Source organism: Acipenser ruthenus, chromosome 5, assembly GCF_902713425.1.
Source record: "Acipenser ruthenus chromosome 5, fAciRut3.2 maternal haplotype, whole genome shotgun sequence".
Lineage (NCBI taxonomy): Eukaryota > Metazoa > Chordata > Actinopteri > Acipenseriformes > Acipenseridae > Acipenser > Acipenser ruthenus.
Window position 1 is genome coordinate 5,949,396 of NC_081193.1, and position 20,710 is coordinate 5,970,105.

The 20,710-nt window shown below is 40.6% G+C and overlaps 2 protein-coding genes across 6 annotated transcripts in view; both read right to left on the reverse strand.

Moving 5' to 3' along the window:
- The window catches only part of LOC117403302 (dermatan-sulfate epimerase-like), a 45,804-nt gene extending 36,735 nt beyond the window's left edge, over positions 1–9,069 (reverse strand). Inside the window, exons 1-3 of one of the 4 annotated variants that reach the window (XM_059023567.1) lie at positions 7,883–8,179; positions 6,967–7,009; positions 3,978–4,418 (exon numbers count right to left, since the gene is read on the reverse strand). In XM_059023567.1, the coding sequence (XP_058879550.1) occupies positions 3,978–4,393 (416 nt within the window). In that variant the 5' untranslated portion in view covers positions 4,394–4,418; positions 6,967–7,009; positions 7,883–8,179. Of the gene's footprint in view, positions 1–3,977; positions 4,419–6,966; positions 7,010–7,882; positions 8,180–8,896 lie in introns of those variants that run through there. The other 3 variants (XM_034005353.3, XM_034005352.3, XM_034005354.3) reach the window with 3 other exon arrangements.
- Positions 9,070–14,184: 5,115 nt separating this feature from the next.
- The window catches only part of nt5dc1 (5'-nucleotidase domain containing 1), a 134,139-nt gene continuing 127,613 nt past the window's right edge, over positions 14,185–20,710 (reverse strand). For both annotated transcript variants that reach the window (XM_034005370.3, XM_059023570.1), the window contains 3 exons: positions 19,988–20,158; positions 15,828–16,002; positions 14,185–15,001 (listed from right to left, as the gene is read on the reverse strand). In XM_034005370.3, the coding sequence (XP_033861261.3) occupies positions 14,883–15,001; positions 15,828–16,002; positions 19,988–20,158 (465 nt within the window). In that variant the 3' untranslated portion in view covers positions 14,185–14,882. The remainder of the gene's footprint in view (positions 15,002–15,827; positions 16,003–19,987; positions 20,159–20,710) is intronic.

Below are 20,710 nucleotides of genomic sequence, written 5' to 3' on the forward strand. Positions count from 1 at the left end.
TAGCCTACAGATGCCTTGACCAGTCTGCACCCAGCTACCTCCAGACCCTCATCTCTCCCTACACCCCCACTCGACCTCTCCGCTCCGCCTGCACTAGAAGACTAGCTCTACCACCGCTACGCTCCCCTGCCTCCAAAGCCCGCTCCTTCTCCACCCTTGCTCCGCAGTGGTGGAATGACCTTCCTACAGATGTCAGGACTGCCCAGTCCCTGACCACATTCCGGCGCCTCCTTAAGACTCACCTCTTCAAAGAGCACCTGTAGAACCCCTCTGTTTGTATCCTGGGACACTATCACCCTTCATGTAAATGTGCTTTATTTTGCTCTTATCAGCCCCTATTTTACTGCATTTAATCCTGTACTTCAGAATACTGTAATCTGCCAAGTGTTTAACCTGTAGTACTTTGTATTTAATCACATCCTGATGTAACTATCACTATTTAATCATATCCTGATGTAACTATCACTATTACCTGCTGTATTATTGAATTGTGGTTTGTCAAACTTGTACTTTACTTGAACAAAAGTTATTGTATTTCTTGCTCTTATTGTATTACTTGTATTGTAACGCTTGAAATGTTTTTGCTTACGATTGTAAGTCGCCCTGGATAAGGGCGTCTGCTAAGAAATAAATAATAATAATAATAATAATATCCGCTTTGTGCGATAAATATTTCAGCTCGGCTCAAATGGAGGCTTAGTGCGAGGATTAAGCACCAAGTTTAACTTCCAGCGAGGAACAATGTCCTTCATAGGTGGCCGAAGCCACTGAGCCCCTTTCAAAAATTGCCCCGACAGGAAGTGAGCTCCTGGGGAGACATGGCAAGCCAAAATGGCTGCCAGATAGACCTTTAACGTGGAGGGGGATTTTTCCTAGTTAAAAAGGTCCTGCAGAAATTGCACCCACGAGACAGACATCACATTTGAAAAACACCCCACTGTCAATGATCCTATTAGAAAGCCCCAGACGTCTCAAATGCAGCCATTCAGGGGCCAGACCCAGAGGTCCCCCGTGCCTGACTGAGGAGGTTGCGGCGTTTGGGCAATCTCCACAGCTGGCCACTCAGGAGCTGCATCAGGGTTGAAAACCAGGGCATCCTGGCCAATAAGGGGCTACTAGGAGCACCTTGGCCCGGTCCTGCTTGATTTTCTCCAAACACAGCAGGAACCAGAGGGGACAGTGGGTTGATTCCTGGGAGGCAAAGAGATCTATCTCTGCTCTCCCAAATCTCTTCAAAATGAGGCTCACCACCTCGGGATGAAGCTCCACTCTGAGGCGCTGGGAACTCACCTTATGAGGAGGTCCGACGCTCAGTTTGTCACCCCAGGTAGATGTACTGCCCGCAGTGAGAGGAGGTTCTCATGTGCCCAGAAAATAGTGAAGATGCAAGCCCAGGAATCTCATTAAGTTAGGTACGTTTATAAATACTTTACTTTCTGTATGTACTTATATTATACATATACACATACAAATTAGTTTCAAAATGCTGCTGTGAAAAAATGCGTGGCAAGTGGTCTGTGGGAAAAATCCAAACACCAAGGTGATCCCTACATTGAAAAATACAAACACCAAGGTGATCCCTACATTGAAAAATCCAAACAGTAAGGTGGTCCCTACATTGAAAAATCCAAACACCAAGGTGGTCCCTACATTGAAAAATCCAAACACCAAGGTGATCCCTACATTGAAAAATCCAAACACCAAGGTGATCCCTACATTGAAAAATCCAAACACCAAGGTGATCCCTACATTGAAAAATCCAAACACCAAGGTGATCCCTACATTGAAAAATCCAAACACCAAGGTGGTCCCTACATTGAAAAATCCAAACACCAAGGTGATCCCTACATTGAAAAATCCAAACACCAAGGTGATCCCTACATTGAAAAATCCAAACACCAAGGTGATCCCTACATTGAAAAATCCAAACACCAAGGTGATCCCTACATTGAAAAATCCAAACACCAAGGTGATCCCTACATTGAAAAATCCAAACACCAAGGTGATCCCTACATTGAAAAATCCAAACACCAAGGTGATCCCTACATTGAAAAATCCAAACACCAAGGTGATCCCTACATTGAAAAATCCAAACACCAAGGTGATCCCTACATTGAAAAATCCAAACACCAAGGTGATCCCTACATTGAAAAATCCAAACACCAAGGTGATCCCTACATTGAAAAAGGTTGTGAACCACTATATTAGGCTAATATCATAAATACTTTCTAACAGAGAAAGCAATAAAAAAAACAGCACACACAGTATATTGTATGTTGGATTGATGGGAGAACAACCCATGTCCCCCTAATATTCCCTGTGCCCTTCATCTTTTGTGAATCAATGTATTTATTTAACACATACTGTACACTGTACCACTGAAAGATCAAGGTTCCCTCCAGTAAAGAACGGTACTTATATTACTTTCTATTAGACTGGAGTGCCTGTGGGGAATGTCTGTGGGTTGACAGCTCTTCATCTGTGCATTTCAAACCAAGAGTAAAGAAACTTATTCTGTAAAGAAACTCTAGCCCTGCTGTGAAAAGACAACAATAACTATTATGTCAAGCTAGATAATGCAGTCTTCCAGATTCAAAATTGCAATGCAGTATCCCCAAATGAAACTCAACCGCATGAGCATTAGAAATTATAAATAACTCTGAGCTGAAAGACTACCCCAGGATAACTAATTAAATCATTTCTATACTACTATAGCTAGAGCTAGAGCAGTCTTTCCTGGACTATTGTGCAGGTCTGCAGTGTTGAAAGAAAGCACAGAAACAAGCATGACTAATAAAGAAATTGAGGAAGCAGGCAGCTGTCTCTTTGAGGAACAGTACAGACATCTCTATGGCTTCTTTAAACTGACAACAGCTTAATACAATAGTTGTACTTGTTAATTGACTAAAATATAGAAGCCAACAGCAATTTGTAATTCAAAAAACTGAAACAAATGAAAGGCCTGACCCTATCATACAACAACTGTAGCAACTTATTTTTCTACCTGTTTTTAAACAAAGTCAAGGTCTCAATTGCTTCATCCAATGGTGCCTCCTCTCACCATGATGTGAGGCTGTTTTCCTCTAACATGCTCTTGTTAGAGGGCAGCAGTGTGGAGTAGTGGTTAGGCCTCTGGACACTTGACCAGAGGGTTGTGGGTTCAATCCCCAGTGGGGGACACTGCTGCTGTACCCTTGAGCAAGGTACTTTACCTAGATTGCTCCAGTAAAAACCCAACTGTATAAATGGGTAATTGTATGTAAAATAATGTGACATCTGTATAATGTGAAATAATGTGATATCTTGTAACAATTGTAAGTCGCCCTGGATAAGGGCGTCTGCTAAGAAATAAATATTATTATTATTATTATTATTCTTGAAATTCATCTATCCACATTTTTTAGGGGGTTGTCCTGAACTACTGAACCTATACTGACGTGTTAAATACTATTCAATCACCTGATATTTAGCAAATATGGAGCCTGTGCTGAGAATAATATACCTTTTAAAAAGTATTTCTGATTAAAATCCTAGATAGCACAACCCATTCCCAATACAATCTTATGTGTGCTCAGATTGATTAAGCCAGTGTTTCTGAACTCCTGTCCATAGGCATCACCAGTAGGTTACTGTTTCACTCACATGCTAATTGTATTTCTTCATTTGTATTGTAGTCTAATTGTGCACATCAATGACTGTAGTTGCAGACTCTTTAAGGTCTATTCAAGGTCTTAGACTGTGACTGTTGTCTTTTATGTGCACTGGAACAAATATGTAACTCTGGTTGACAGAAAACTCTAAATTGTTACTCGTTCTCCAAGGACATGAGTTGATAAGCTCAGACCTAAGCCTTTTAGGGAGCATAGAAAGCAAAGAAAATCAGACTGCATGGCTCCAATTCCCAAATTGTTAGACTGGGAAGGAACATTTATAATGTGCATTGTTTGAAGAAAAAAAATGAAAGACAAAAAATATACCAACTAGGCTGAGCTGCCATCCTCTCCATGTAGTCTTTAGCCAGATCCAACGCCCCTGTGGTCTCAGGATAAAGCACACAGAACATGGACAGCACACCAAGGTTGTTCCCGTAGATCTCATTCCATCGAGCACTAAAATCCGCTGGTTCCCAGGGAGGGAGGTATTGCTTTGGGCTAGCCAGCATGGTCTGCCCAGCCTCCTGGATCTTGCTTGCAATGTGTCGGTGGGTACCCTGAGCTTTAAGTTGAAGGTCCCCCACCTCTCCCTTACTGAAGTAAAGCATGGGGTGGCCGTCATAATTTCCATTTTGGAAGGGAATTCCAGCACCATGGTTTTCATCAACTCGGAGGGCCAACAAGGAGCAGATCAAATGTGTGAAAAACACTGTTGGTGCCCCGCGGGTGTAGGTTCTCATTATGGCATCAGCAGTTTTGACGTCTCTAAAAAAAAAAAAAAAAAAGCACAAGAATAGTTACAGAAGCTGAGCAAGAGGTGCCTACTGCATGCATAAATGCCTACAGAGCTGCAACGGGGAAAGCAGTGGTTAAAGAGTACATATTTGTATTTCTGCTTTATATTTATTCTAAATGTGTTTTGGGGTTTCTTTGCTCCAATACTAAATTATTATTTTCTTTACCTGGCTTTGAGTTTGAATGGAGAATCATAGGTGTCAGGACTAAAAAGACTTCCCCATTTCTTCAAATCATGTGACAATTTGACCTTTCATCTCTAAAAACAAACTGGCAAGTCTATATAAATGGATCACTTCAATTTTTATTCCACACCAAATGCAGTCTGTGTTGGTTTGTGTGATGACGGAGATGTAACAATACTAACATCAGCATATAGCCAAAATGTGTATGATCGGTTTGTGATTGTAGTATATAGGATCCATTGGTTTATATTCAATTTTGCATACAAATGGAACAGAGTGAAATTCAGAAGTATTTTTGTAGCTTTCAGAAGCCGAAAACTAATATTTGAAAATATGTCCATTTATTGCTTGAACGCGGCAGTGAGATCTCTATTTTAAAAAGGTTGTATTTCCAATGTGGAAAAACAAACCTGCAGTAGGAAAAATATGTCCTGTTCAGGTGATGTACATACATGTTAATATAGGTAACGTTTACTTAGGCTATGTAACAGGGTGAAGTGTTACATGTGTGGGTAGTCACTGGAAAATACTGACAGACACAGAGCATTGGTGTTGATACGCTGCTCAGGCACGTAGATTTAATTACACACACACACAGCTTACACTAGGGTACCAGTAATGGTAGACCTAGTGTCACATTTAATAAAGAAATAAAAACAAAAACAAAAGCTAAAATAAAAGTTTGCCACACAAAATGACGAGCGCTAGTCCCACTAAAAGGAACGTCCCGCTCCAGGAAGCTTACTACTCTACGGTAACCCTCTTTATACTGTTTTGGGATCCACATCCCCTAAGCTGACCTACTTTTGTTGTGTCATTTCTGAAGTCCTGGCCTCCCAGCGACTCCAGGCCATTCCGACGGTCCTGGCTGGGCAATCGCCTTCACAGGCCTCGTCTTGCAATTAAAGGGCTCTGTAGTAGTAGTTCCCGCAGAGCGGACGCTTCCCTCCTGGATGTTAACAAACCCTCTCACTCAGCGCCCGTCTGTACAGCAATGGCCTTGCAGCAGCCCCGAGCTGTAGTGCAGCCGCTTTTTGAGTTCTGCACAGCATCCCTAGGCACGACCCCAGCCAATCCGGACCTCCCGATCATCTTAGCTCAGGGCGAGCCTCCCGCTCAGCTGGTTGCTTAGCAATGCGTCTCCAGCTGCGCGTCGCAGCCGATTTCTCACAGGCACACACACCTGCGCAGGAACCAGTGACTCGGCTCCCTATCACAGGCTATAACTATCAATCTATTAGGGACAGAACTGTCATTAATTCTAAAACGTGTGCGTATATGATGTTAACATTCATACAAGCATGGTCACGTAATTCTGCTAGTTTACAACCTTCGCTTCCATTGGGTAACATCTCCAATCCAAACTTCACTATGCACCAAACGAGGGAAATAACAGGGAGTGACATGTACTAAGCTATGTTTCCAACATTCCATTCCAAAAGAACTGTAGGAGATGCTGGTTTTCCCAAACATGGTAAAGAAAATACAAATGTAACTGGAAAAGTGGCAGGAACCACTAGATCTGTTGCCAATCAATATTTTCAATCATCCTGAAAGTAAACGTTTAAAAGTGTGGATACATATTCTAAATTCTTATAAACAACAAAGTGATCTGATTGGTTAGAGAGCTGTGTTGTGCGATACATTGCCATTATGGAGTCTGTCCCCTGTGGGTGAGATGAGATGAGTTTAAAAGCTCTATAATCATGAATATATAAGAGGCCATCTCATTTGCAGTGTGGTGTGCATGCTTTCTGTTTCACACAAAACATGATACAATTAATGATTTTGTTTGTTGTGAAAAACTGCATTTTACATAAAAAATGTAATAGCCTAATAATAATAGCTTGTTTATGTATTAAAAGTATATGCATATGTGTATAAAATGTGTATAAAATCTAAAATGTGGTCCTAAATATCATAACATTTAAAATCAGCCTTCCAGCGAAAAATAATGAATATTAAACACAAAAAACTGTTTTACTTGACGGTAAAAGACGGGAAATTGTCAGGTAAAAATGGTCAGGTAAGGCCGTCACTGCGCCCTTACCTGACCCATGTTCTGACAAAGCTTTCCAGCACATACTGCTTAACTGGTACGGTAGGTGGGTTCACCTCCCCTCCCCCTCCCACCATCTCTGAAACCTAAAACAATTATTTTAACCCTATGTTGTGTTCTCCATTCCACATGAAACAATTCAAAAGAAAGATTAGCCAATAGGAATCAGATTGCAATAGGACAGCAGATTTATACAATAGAAAAACAGTATTATCCTTATAAAAGTTCGCCCTGGCAAATTTGTACAGTAATTTTGCAGTTTTCACATGCTTACCATAGTTCTTCATGGTTGCCATGATGTTTTGTTCGTTTCTGGGCTGTAGGATGCGTACAATGCTTTATTGCACCTTGCTATGCTTTTACTATGTGAAACTTTTATAAGGGTGGAATGCACATGAATATCAACCGCTCAAGCAGTCATTAAAAAAAGGCTGGATCCGCAACTCTCATTACTTTAAAGGTGTTTCAAATCCAGAAGAAAACATAATTATTAACAGATATGTTTACTATCTAAAAATATAACCAAAAGATACATTTTCGCAAGTCTATGCGTGGTTTATTTTAATACGCTAATGCTATATATCACACACATTTTTATTTTTTACAATGTATTTACTGCACATTGTTAAAACCTCTCGGAAACAGATTTGGATTTTTGGAAATACGGGTAGATCCAAATAGTCTATCACGTGTAACACAATACAGTTTATCCAGCCCTAGAAATGCATGTTGTTGAAACGCAAAGGTTAGGTTAATTCAACCACAGAAACATGGTTTACTGAAAATAATAATAAAAAAACACCGTTCTTTAAGATGTTTATTAGGCGATTATATATTAATCCATTTGTTTATTTTTTTAATTATTTCAATAATTAGACAGCGGTGGTAGGAATACTTTAAACAAAAACAAAAATATGTTAGTAAATAATGGCATTTTGCCACGAGTACGACAAGCCGTTTTATTACAGCTAGGCAAACGCAGATTATACCGTTTATACATATTTATGCTATAATATTTACAAGGTTTGCAATCAAAAAATAAACCTTTTATAATACAATATGTGTAGTGTAATTGTGTAAGTTACGGGCACACACTTTAGTACCTTTTAAGTGAAAAAGGTGTACTCACTTTAAGTTTTAAGTTACCGATCAATATCGCATCACTCGAACGTGTTAAAGATTGTATTTACCTTTCATAAGTACATCTCCGAAGTGTGCGGATCCCTGAGTTTCTTTCCAGGTGTCATTGCTAGGAAGCGGAGGGTTGATCGATGTGTTTATTTGTCATTGTTGTCCCATATATTGATACATACTAACTTTAGTGGGAGATAGTTTGGATCTCGCTGCAACTTGCAGTATATGTTGCGGTTCAGGAGAACTCAGACAACGTCACCACCAGCACAAGTTTTTTAGACTGGGAGGAGCAGCTGGAGAAAGGAAAGCCGGGCACAGAACGTCTTTACTTACTGTCTTAACAATACTTTTTTTTTTTTTTTTAACCTTATCTGTATAATCAGAGCTTTCCTCTGCTATGTAACTATACGGTACTAGTACTGTATCGCATTGATGGGAAGGTGTAATTCTGCGTGCAGATAATTTGTAGGTTGGTATACTGTACCACACACAAACCTATAATTCATAATTTGTATTCAGATTTACGATACGTGTAGAAAGCTTATTTGTATGCCTATAATGAAACGAAACAATGCCTGGCTGTATAACATGATTTTTTTTTACTTCTGAGAATATAAGTCTAATGTGATAGTTCGTTGGCACATGCAAAATATGGAAACGCGTACATATTGTAACACACATCTGTTCATAGTTTATTTGCATACTTATTTCTTATGCACACATTCCATACTGGTCATGGATGGAAAAAACATTAATGTGAGTTGTTGTCCTTCCATTATTTTACTTATAGGGTAATTGCTGTATTACCAAAGTCAGAACATGCTTAAGCAAAAACTTCAAAAACTTAAATAATAATAATAATAATAATAATAATAATAATAATAATAATAATAAAAATAATAATAATAATAATAATAATAATAATAATAATAATAATAATAATAATAATAATAAAAATGTGTATATCTACGGTTTTCTTTTTTGCTCAAATCATTCTTTAAAATATTGTGAAAAAAATCTAGGGGACAAATGTACAAACTTTTAATTTTATATTGTTATCGTAGACTTACCTTTTAAAGAAGAACTGGGTCTGTTTAAACAATCTAAACACCACCACTGATGATCGCCTATCGCACTTTGCCGTGAGTTCTGATCACGGGTGGCTAGATCTGTGAAACCAACTTCCCGTTTTACAGTACTGACACCTGATTGAATATTCAAATCTTTATCTTTAAAACCAGTTGCCCTGTTCTTATTGAACTAAGATTGAGCATTTCATGTTAGAGATGCCAATACCGATAGGCCCCTCCGGAGAGTGACGTCCTCGGTCCCGCCTACTGAGGAAATAAGTAGTCACTCAGCGGAGATCACGTTCTCTTTTGCTTCTCACATCAGTAAGGTAGGTAGGTATGTATAACTAACCTGTCCAGTTGCTGTGATTGAGTCTGTGATAAAGAGCTCTCACTCGAGTTTTCGGGAGTTCCCCTGCAATTTATTGCTGGAAGTCAGCTCACCACCTCCCTGAAATCAGAAACTCAGCTTCTGTGAACTGAGCTGTAAACGCTGCACAACTGTGCTGCGTTTAATCCTTTTCTTTTCAAAAGCCTACATCGTTTTGCAATTGTAATCTGCTTTCTAACCTTACAGCACTCGCCGCATTGTCTTGGCCCGCCCTCTTGGTGCGCTCGGCCAAAAATCGGACAGTTCACCCAACCACTTGGTGCGGTGACTTTCTACCCTTATAGCTCTTGTTGTGTGCGTGTGTGTGTTTTCTTTACTGCCTTGCAGTTAAACAAAAAAAAAAAGTCCTTTTCCAAAGTACTGTTTGTAGGCTGTGCTCCACTCCGCTGCAAGCTACGCGCTGCCCCGGTTGTGACTGCACGCGATCCAGACTAGACGTCCTTGCCCAGTACCCTCGTGCTCGTTGCCCTTTGTCTGTAGGCTGTGTTCCACTCCGCTGCAAGCTACGCGCTGCCCCGGTTGTGACTGCACGTGATCCAGACTAGGCGTCCTTGCCCAGTACCCTCGTGCTCGTTGCCCTTTGTCTGTAGGCTGTGTTCCACTCCGCTGCAAGCTACACGCTGCCCCGGTTGTGACTGCACGTGATCCAGACTAGGCGTCCTTGCCCAGTACCCTCGGTGCTCGGTGCCCTTTGCCTGTAGGCGGTGCTCCACTCCGCTGCAAGCTACACTATGCGCCAGTTGTGTGACTGCGCACGGTTAAGGCTAGGCGCTTGTCCCCAGTACACTCTGTGCTCGGTGCCCTCGGTGCCTCAGAGCCTTGGTGCTTCGGCGCCCTCAGTGCATACAACTCACCTGCCTGCCGTGGTGACTGTTCTACCCCACACAGGTTGTGTGTCTGTGTCTTTTTCTTCTACTGCCTTGCAGTTAAAAAAAACAATCAGTACACTTTCCTGTGCATGCCTGAGCCTGTGCTCCACTCCGGTGTACGCTACACGCTGCCCCGTTGTGTGACTGCAAGCGGTTCAGGCCAGGATATTGCCCATGCTGCACTGTGCGCTTCCCTGTACTGCTCTCCTGATTGCCTACTCCAGCCACTGGAGCCTGAGGAAAAGTCAGCGTTGCTTGATGCGCCAGTATCCCTTGGCCATACCTTTGGACCAGCGGTAGAGGAATTGCTGCAACGCTCCCACGAGAATGCAGAGCCTCAGTGCTCCCCTCCAGTACTCCGGTATGGGAGAGAACGAGACGTTGGTGTCCACTCGTGACTCACACGATAACTGTGATGGTTCCGATCCCCACTGCCCCGCGTGATGACCTGAGGCACCGCCTTCAGGCTTCCGCGGCAGCTAACAGTCAGGCCTACCCGCAATGACGGGAGGGTGCTGGGTCTGATGGCTACGACTTCATCAGCCCTCCAGCTGAGGTAACTCCATATGCACCCACTGACATGGCTCAATGCCTTCCGGCTACACCCCAAACGCGACAGACACCATCGGCTGACCGTGTCTCGCGTATGCTGGGAAGCCCTGCGCTGGTGGAGACGAGCCTCTCACATGCGCAAAAGTGTAAGGATGGGGGTAATCAGGTGGTGACGATGGACGCATCCAACTCAGGTTGGGGTGCAGTCTGGGCCGGCAGAGGAGTCTGTGGGTCCTGGTCGGGCTGTCGGACATCCCTGCACATAAATGCACTTGAGTTGCGAGCGGTCCAACGCTCTTGTACGCATTCCCACCCTCTGGCACTCAGAACTGGGTCTGGCCCCTGAATGGGACCATCTGTCAGCCTTAGGGCTCTCAGACGCAGTCGTCAGTACACTGCAGAATGCTAGGGCCTCCTCCACAACTATGCCTATAAGTTGTTGTACGCCTGTAAGTGGAAATATTTTCAAAATTGGTGTATGACCAGAGGTCATGACCCCATCTATTGCCCTATAGCAATTCCTTTAGTTTATGCAAGATCTGCTAGCGACGGGTAGGGCCCCCTCTACACTGAAAGTGTACCTAGCAGCTATATCTGCATGCCAAGTCGTCATTGACTCAGTTTCCCCGGGCAGTCATTTTCTGGTGACCCTTTTTCTAAAGGGTGCTCGGCGGTTACGTCCTCCTAGAAAGGACAACCTCCCGGCGTGGAGTCTAGACGTGGTATTGGAGGCTCTCACTAAGGCCCCGTTTGAGCCTATACATTCCATAGAGTTGAAATATCTCTTTATGAAGACAACCTTTTTGTTAGCCATCACCTCCACTAAGCGGGTTAGTGAGCTACATATTTGGAATGATGGAAACAGGGTATCATTACGCACGTACCCCGCTTTCCTCCCTAAATTCCTGCTGCCCGGTTTGGGCATTGCGAGGTTATGTGGCTAGGACAAGAGTGTTGTGTCAGTCTAACCAGCTCTTCATCTGTCATGGTGAAAGGGCCCTGGGTCAAACCCTCTTGAAGCAGCGACTGTCCCACTGGATTGTGGACACAGTTTCGACTGCATATACTAATGCCGGTATACCCCCACCTGGGTGGGTAGCCGCGCACTCTACCAGAGGAGTGGCTACTTCATGGGCCCTCTTTAGAGGAGCCTAATTGACTGATATTTGTACTGCGGCTAGCTGGGTTACTCCGCATACATTCACCAGATTCTACCGAGTTAACGTGGTAGATCCCTCCATGCCTTCATTAGGCACAAGGGTCCTTGAGGTTGCACGCTCAAACCACAAACATTAGTTTGGCAGTAGCGAGATGTCCCTCATCTGCTGTCTCCACTCACATTCCCTCTTTGCTATACTTTCCCAAAAGTATTGTTGTTGGTCGTTTTCGAATTAAAAGGGAACGTTAGGTTACGGGGAACCTGAAAGAGAAGACGACCACCAAACCCTGTGAGGTCGCATCACTCGCATTCGCAGGTTCGATGCAAAAGAGAACGTGATCTCCGCGGAGTGACTACTTATTCGCTCAGTAGGCAGGACCGAGGACGTCACTCCTTGGAGGGGCCTATTGGCATTGGCAGCTCTAACATGAAATGCTCAGTAAATACCCGAGCTGTGGCAGGCATATCCCAAAAGTATTGTTTTTGGTCGTCTTCTCTTTCAGGGAACCTGGGTTACATCCGTAACCTAACATGTATATTAAGAACTAATAGTTAGCAGTAGAGAGGTCTTTGTATGGTGATAATACAGTACTTCGGAATTGTAGTCTGGGTAATTAAAATAAGTGAGGTTTCTGTCTGGAATTACCTTTTATAACTCTACTCAATTTCTCGAGGTTACTTGGTCAATCCTCATCACTTATGGCAACTGATAGGACACAAGGATTCCAGTCAGTAATTCATTTCTCCCACATAGTTTTGGTTCAGTGTGTATTATTTATTATGTTTATTCATCCAAGGTATCCCCCCCCCCCCCCCCCCATTGCCCAGTAAAACAGATTTAAAAGCTGTACAGTGAGCAGGTAACCAGGCAGTTCAGACTCAACAGTAGAAGTGTGGTCTAATTCAAACAGTAAACCATGGACACATACCTGGTTATTTATAATAATATTTTGTTTGTTAAAGATAATGTCTACTTTGAACTGTAAACTAAAAAAAGTATGTGCGCAAATGTACTTCCTGTGTTTTGTACTGGATGAAAGAACTCATATCTTTACTTGGCACCGTGTGTGCTGTTCATGACCCTGTGACACTAACAATATCATCACAATATAGATAGCCAAGCATTAGGTTTAAATAACAGTTACCACAGGACACATTTTTTTCAAAAAAAATCCTGGTTTTTGAATTCAGCACACAGAGTCCTAAAACGTAGTTTTCTGCCAAGATAAAATATCTGTGCCTTTCTCCATTATTTCACACTGAACAGATTCCCGGCATCCCTGAAAATTAAAATCAAAACCAATACAGTAAGAACAAGGTGTGTTGTCATAGTCTTTTGATTCCAATTCATTTGCATGCTACATGTTGAATACATACAGCATTGCGGATTAGTCATTTATAACACAGAAAACACCAGGGCTTTATTTTATAAACTTGTTAAATCCTTTTTATTTCACAGATGGTGCACATTAATGTTAAAGTTTTTTGTTGTTGTTTGTTTTAACACATCTCCAACAGTTGCTAGGACATTTACAACCCATTACACAGAAAAATGTCAGATAATGTGAGCTATAGTATTTTAAAACCAATTGATTTTACAAGTTAAAATGCCAACAATAAAAGTATAAAAGCTTTTAAAGGCAAACTAAAATATCAGACTGTCGACTCAACATTCAAGCTGGTATTTAAACAATATTTAAATACAGTAGGTGATGATCCTAATGCTAAATCTAAAGCAACGTAAAAAAACCAAAAATCATTCAGTAGTCTAAAGCTTAGCATGTGAAGCACTGATCCCTGATCTTACAGTAGTTTTATTGCTGCATATTAAACACAGCATTTGAAAAGAAAACATTACACAAGAGAAGTTCCTGGGTCTTCCTGGATTTGACAAAGTAATACATCTGATCAGGACCAGAGCTTCAGATTTGAACACCTGTGGCAGACAGAATCTTAGCTAACTTCTGTATTTACCGTATAGACAGCCATAACTATAAACACTTAATAGTACTAGAAATACTAAAAGAAACATCAGCAATCCAAGGAGACCTGGAGTCACAACATTTGCCCTGTTGAATTTATTATGTTTCTTTCAGTATTTCTAAATATATCTTAACATCTTGTAAACAATGCCCTAAATGATTCCTTGTGTAACTGACTGTGTTTACAGTACAATTCTGAATCCTTTTACCTGTCTCTTCTTCAGTTACCTCTGATATACAGTGGTCACATCCCATATTGATCCTACAGTCCTACACTGCTATTAACTGTTTTCAACAGTTCACTGTTCACATGCCATGTGAGGTGTACTCATCAGTTTTGAACCAAAAAAAAAAAAAAAAATTCTCAGCAGAGGTGTAGAAAGAAGGGCCAGACTTTTCAGCGATGGGCCAGCTGAGAGAATTAAAATATTAAGCTTAAGACTTCAATCAGTTATTAATTCCAACAAACACAACCCTAACATTTCACGTGTTTGAAAGAATGTTGCACAGCACAGTCTTTCTGCACCAAGATATGATGGCAAAACAAACAGAAAATATTTTGTTTGTAGTGGACTTCAAAATATATTATAAATTATAGAACATTATTGAGCTTTCATTTAGCCAATACTTTTCTGAAAAGCATCTTGTTCATTCACAGATGTCAAACATTCTAAGATTATACAATCTATATGACAGAACTGGATGTATCTTGATGATTGTACTAAGATAATACTGCATGTGTTCAAAAAAATACCCACATTTGGCTTGCGCTCCATAACACTATGAAATTGTTAATGTCACTGTTTGAACATGTATTATCCTTTTGTACATTCTCTATTAAATGTTTATTGCACCCCCCCCCCCCCCCTCCAAAAAAAAATTATTACTTTATCTTCAAAAATACTGATGGACAACAACACATGACTAACGGCTGTCTTATCTTACAGTGCTGTTCTTTATTGTATTTAGTTGTATCTATTGTGCCTACTTTTTGAATAGTGGATTAGAATAAAAACAAAGCATTTCCCTTGCTTTATTCTCTAGGGCTGTTCTCGCTCATCCTCAGAAGGGATTCCGGGGGTCTGGGGTAGTAGCCAGTTGTTCTTGGTTTATTTGGTGAAAACCTTGGGAATTTATAATCCAATGGGAGATCTGAAAAATAAGACTTTATCATCATTAAGAAAGCACAGTTTTTTTAGCATTCCATTAGATTTTTTTTTAAATAGTCTTTGTTTTACTATGTACTAGTGCTAGAAATAATATAGTATATTCAAAGCTTGAATGCAGCAATGCCACAGGCATTATGACCACACAAACAGAAACAGACTAGGGGAAAAACTTACAACATATGTCTAAATATCTTCACCTTTATTCATAGTAAAGCAAATATCCTGATGCCAGTAAGATTTAAGAAACGTGCAATGAGTCCTGGCTTGCTGCCACGAGTAAGTGGTTCCTGTTTCTCCTTCCCAGAATACAACTGGACAATTAAACTGTAGTGCAGTCCAGAGAGTTCACCTCTCAATATGTGCATGAAACAATCAGTGTCCAAATTCGAGAAAGGGATGTTAAACTCAGCGGCACTTTGTTCTCTATTTCAGAGCCCCTACAGTTGAGGGACGTGAATGGGCTTGTCCTATTGGGTAGACTGGCCCACTGAAAATAACTGATTTCCACATAGTCGCAGCAAAAACATTTACAAATTTGAATTGGGGACTCGACCTAAATTCTTCAGAAGGGAACTAAACTAGATGAAATACGTTGGCTTGGTAAGAGTTATAGCGTCACACGCTTTCTTTCCCCTACCAGTGTTACATTGTCTAAAAACTCCACTTAACTCCACTAGACCAGACCTAGCAACGCAAGCACTTCCCTCTTGACAGGAAGGGGTAGGGCTGGAATAATGGCACTGTATCTTTCCTAATTAAACAATCAGTTGAGCCCAATGTAATGCAATTTGAAATGTCTTATTCCATACCTGCTATGGCTTCTATACTGGGAATGGCAATGGTACTGTAAGTGTTTATGCTGTGGCAGCACCAAGTATATTTCAATGACCCCTCTTCTTCCTCTTCCTCCAGCCCTTTGCAGACATCCACAAAGTAGGAGCCCCACTGTTCTGAGGGGGCGGAAGGTGTCTTCATATTCTTGCTCTAATACAAAACAAAAGGTCAGTAATCCATTTTCACAAATGTTTGTGCAGGTATGAAACAGGAAACCTGTGTGTTATGGGAAACACATTACCAATAATGTGGAATGGTAATGGATTTAGCACCCTTTAAAAAGTACAACAGTGTCTTTTCATAACGTCTTCCTCCTAGAAACTCCAGTTTGAACCCTCATTCCTATTTCGAAATTGGTATTTTTAATATGATAATTAAATGTAATAGCGATAAATTAGTTGCAATTGGAGAATGCTTGTGGTCAAACCAATCCTGAGCAAATGAAGTAACATTTTTATGATCTTGCTGTACCTGATTATCACCTCACACATTCCTTGTTAAACCGTGCTATTGCTTAACCAGCATTGTGAAATGTATTGCAGTCCAACAGAGTGAAATGAGCTAAAACAGCAGTTCCACTGAGCCAAATCTAATAAAGTGTGAAGAAATGCACAGAATTCAAGGAATTGCAAACAGTGTGATCCTGTAGAACAACATGCCCTGTACTTGTTAAACACAGCCACTTTAACTCTTTAGCTGTCTGTCTCTTCCACTGGACTCATATTTATAGGAAAGTGGAAGATAGCACTTTTGCTGTCCTTAAGTTTACATAAAAGGCGAGCAGTATTTGTCATGCAATGTATACAGCTGGGACAAAAAATGTCCAAGAAACACTATTTGATAGGGGACAGTATTTCATTTTACACAGATGGACACATTTTTTCAATAAAAACCACTAAAAATTGGGCAGGACGGACCACATCTAAGTGGGCACCAATTTCTGCGTGACACTGGATCATCATTTCACCTGCCAAGTTACTGACCAGACTGTCCTGTGTGAGGTTCGAGTTAAAACCTTCCCGGAGGTAATGCCTGCGCTGCCAAATATAGTGCAGTTCACTACATGAGTAAGGCACTGGTAACTAAAACCATCAAGCAGTTAAATAACTTACTGAAGATGACATTTATGGGTAATGTGCACAGAGAGGCAGATATCCTGGAGGTTTTTAGAAAATAGAAGTACGTGATCTCCTGCATTCCTTTAGGTGACACAACCCCACCCCCACCCCCAAAAAAAAAAAAAAAACTGTATTAAAAGTTCTAGTTCTCACTTCCTTCTGCTTTTTATATGTTTAGTGACCTCATTCCAAAAGAGCAAATCCATTATGCTTTAAATCACACTGAAATTGCTCATGGCCTGCAGATGTATAATTTACGCCCCCAAGCAAGTGATGAACTGGGATGAACACATCTGCAGCAAGTGAAGAAGTCAAAGAAAATAAAATAAAAAAGTAATGCAGGATATAGCTGTCTCAGTATATCTTACACTGCTGGACAGATGAAATGCTATCTCAAAGGTGATTGAAGAATATTCTCCAAAAATACAAGATACTGAACAAAACAAACACCACTGGCATTAAAACTCTGTTTTTGAATGAATAAATGGAAATATTTAAGCCAACCACCCTTTAGGAGTTATTTCTTTGGCATTTGAACTTTGATTACTGAGTTACTCTACCAAACGCTCAGTTTAAACCTGTTAGAAATGTGTCTTGTTTTCTTGAGAACAATAAGATACTGTCCTGCAGTCAGCAATAGAGTGTATATATATATATATATATATATATATATATATATATATATATATATATATATATATATTATTAGCTGCACGTTTTATTTGAAAGACTCAGCTGTTACACAATTTCTTTATTAAAACCCCTCCCAGTGTGCCCCCTGCATAAGGAATTGTTTGTTTCCAATTCAACTGTACCATTCTTAATAAAGTACCTTTCTTCATAGCAAAAATAAATAAGACAAAAGACATGCTGCAAAAATGATACAATTCTATTGGTGTATTGCATGTTGATTTATAATACAATCTTGATGAATGATGGGTTGGGATTTCTTAGCGAACACACTTTCCAACCAGATAACATACCTTCCTGTAGGCTTCCATCTCAACATTGATCAAAGACATGCTTTAAAGTTCACCATTTCTTTTCTTGCTGAGGACTGCAATCACTTATTTTGAGACCGACAATAATGACGTTTTGTAAAACTCTTTTCCATCTGCCCGTAATCTAAACTCTCTGAGGTATGACGCACTTTCTAGACGGGTTTTCTCTTGTATCAGATGGTTCACAAAGGGGTTCTGTCCCTGAGAATCTGATTTGGCCCTGTTTCTGAAGCAGACATGACACCCATTGATATGCCATTGCTGTAACTCCAATCTGTTTGCATTGAGTCCAGTTGTACAAGAGCTGCTTCTGTCCTCTCAATGGAATCCTATAACACATGCTTCTTGCAGGAGCCAGGAAGCAGCATGCAGCAGCACGGTTTAGAGTTGCTGGATTCCTAAGCCAGTTCCCCTTCTGTAAACGCCATTAATCTCTCTAGAGTATACTCAGTGTCGATGGTAAGAACAGGTCTAGTTGCCATTTTGTATTTGTCTGGGCTATTTACATCGACATCCCTAAGCAAACATAAGTACTTTAAATGATTGGTGAAGGATATATAAAGTAGTTACATGAAGTACCTGTACTAAACACTAATGAAGGCATACAGTACTTGAGGGGGAAATAACCAAGGCTTTAGAACCCACTTTCTTACCTCTCATTAGCATACTGGAACTCACCAGTCTCTTTCTTTGTTTCTGGGAGATAAATAGTAACACTCACTTCCTTACCAGCAAAATCTGCTGAATGATTTTAGAGAATGATTTAGTCTGATTCTTGAATTCCATCTTTTTTTTAGGAGATCTTAAAAAAGAGTAAGCCATAATGCCTGCAATTCTCCTGGAAGAAAACTTGTTACATGTGAGGCTCAGCCGAGTTTCAAAAACACTGCTAAACCCCAAGAAGGAACTTGAAACAGTACTGTACTGTATGTGGATCTTAGCTTGTGAATGCCCATGATGAATCTTAGTGGATGGATACTAACGCATACATATTTGACATCTCTCCACTTCAGTATGATAACTAGATAGAGTGAACAGCAATATGACCTCTTATTGTCCTGACCTCCATGCCTGAATCAGATTCAAATAATCAGAATCAAACCTGGGAGAGAGGAAGGGGAAGTACATGACACAAGATACATTATCTCAATTGCCTTGTGATCATGACAAAACCATTTGAAATGATTGTGTGATTTCAATATAATATTTTTTTTTTGCCATTGTCTTTAATGAACAGTGACTTATAAACATAGGTAACTACTTACAATGAAATAAAATTCCTGGATTTAAAAAAACAAAAACAAAAAACAGTCTGCTAATAGTCTGCTAACTGTAGAAAAAAATATGCCTAGATCTAATCATAAAGTTGCAAAAAAATAACTGTAGGAAGTGCTGCACATTCCTTCAGTAAAAACCTAACAGTCCCACAGCATAGTGAGTAACAGCCCCATCTTGTCTTGCTCCAGACCAATTATTTTTTGCTTCTGATTTATTTGCAGCGTTTCCAAATATTAACCTCCTCCCATGCAGGATATTCCCATGAATGGAAGAGGGGTAGTTGTAAAACTGATCTCGTCACACAGCACTTGTAAGCCAACTCTGCTATTAATTCTGCCAACAGCGATTCCGGCCAGCGACTGCAATATGCTGACTCCACTGTTTCTGTAGGACAACAAAACATCCTGCTTTTATGACAGGAGCAGGAATTCAGCTGTCGAGTGCAGAACAGCAAAGGTGCATAACCAAACTTTTATCACAGGGCACATATCCTGAAAACTAGTTTAATGTTTATAGCGGGCCACACATTACTAAAGAATAATCCAAGTTTAACCCTTAGCTGGAATATACATAGGCACATATATAGACAATTTCCCATAGAATTACTGAAAAGGACATGTTTTTGTTTTGTTTTGTTTTATTAAAATTGTGTATTTTCCTGTATTGGATGTGCTGAAAGCTGAATTGTTTTTTAATGTGGCACTGCCCAGAATTTATTTTGCATCAGGTAAAACTTACATCATACTTTCCCTTCTTCTCTAATGGCTCAGCATCAGCATCTTTAGACTTCATGTCACTTGTCTGGGCTCCTTCTCCTTCCAGCTCCTCTGAGATCAGAACGGTTTCCCAGTTTCCATAGCAACTGGCTGGGAAAACATCTGAGCGCACGCTGTCTCCAAAATACACCACCTGTAGGATAAAACAGTCAGGTTTAAGTAGGAAAAAAAAAACCCTTACTGCTCTAAATTTACAGTAAATGTCCTCTGAAGACAGCTGTTCAAAATACTGCCTCACAATAAGAGTTAAGAGTGATGAATATGTAAAGTGAAACTGGTCTGTGCAGGTGAGCACATTTAATAATACATATTTTTAAAATAAAAAATACAAAAATCCCCACATCTGTGACTCACGGGCCAATGGTTCATTCAAAATGATTATGTGCCATGCCTCACAAACCAACTGCTACTGAACACAAAGAGATTGGCTCACTGTCTTCCATTCATGAAAGAGGTGCAAATCCTACTGCCACACAGCACTTGACAAAGCCAGTGAGCTGGCATAATAAATGGAAACAGCGTCTTTCAGTTTTGCACCTAATCCTGGGAGGTTCCACATGGTTCCAGGTGGCTTAAGTTGCCAGAGTGGCAAACAGGGACTTCATTATCTCTGTTTTCTGTCTAGTTATGCTTTAGAAACGCTAGACAGAAGCCAATATGAAGCTATGTAGTTTGTCATGAATTC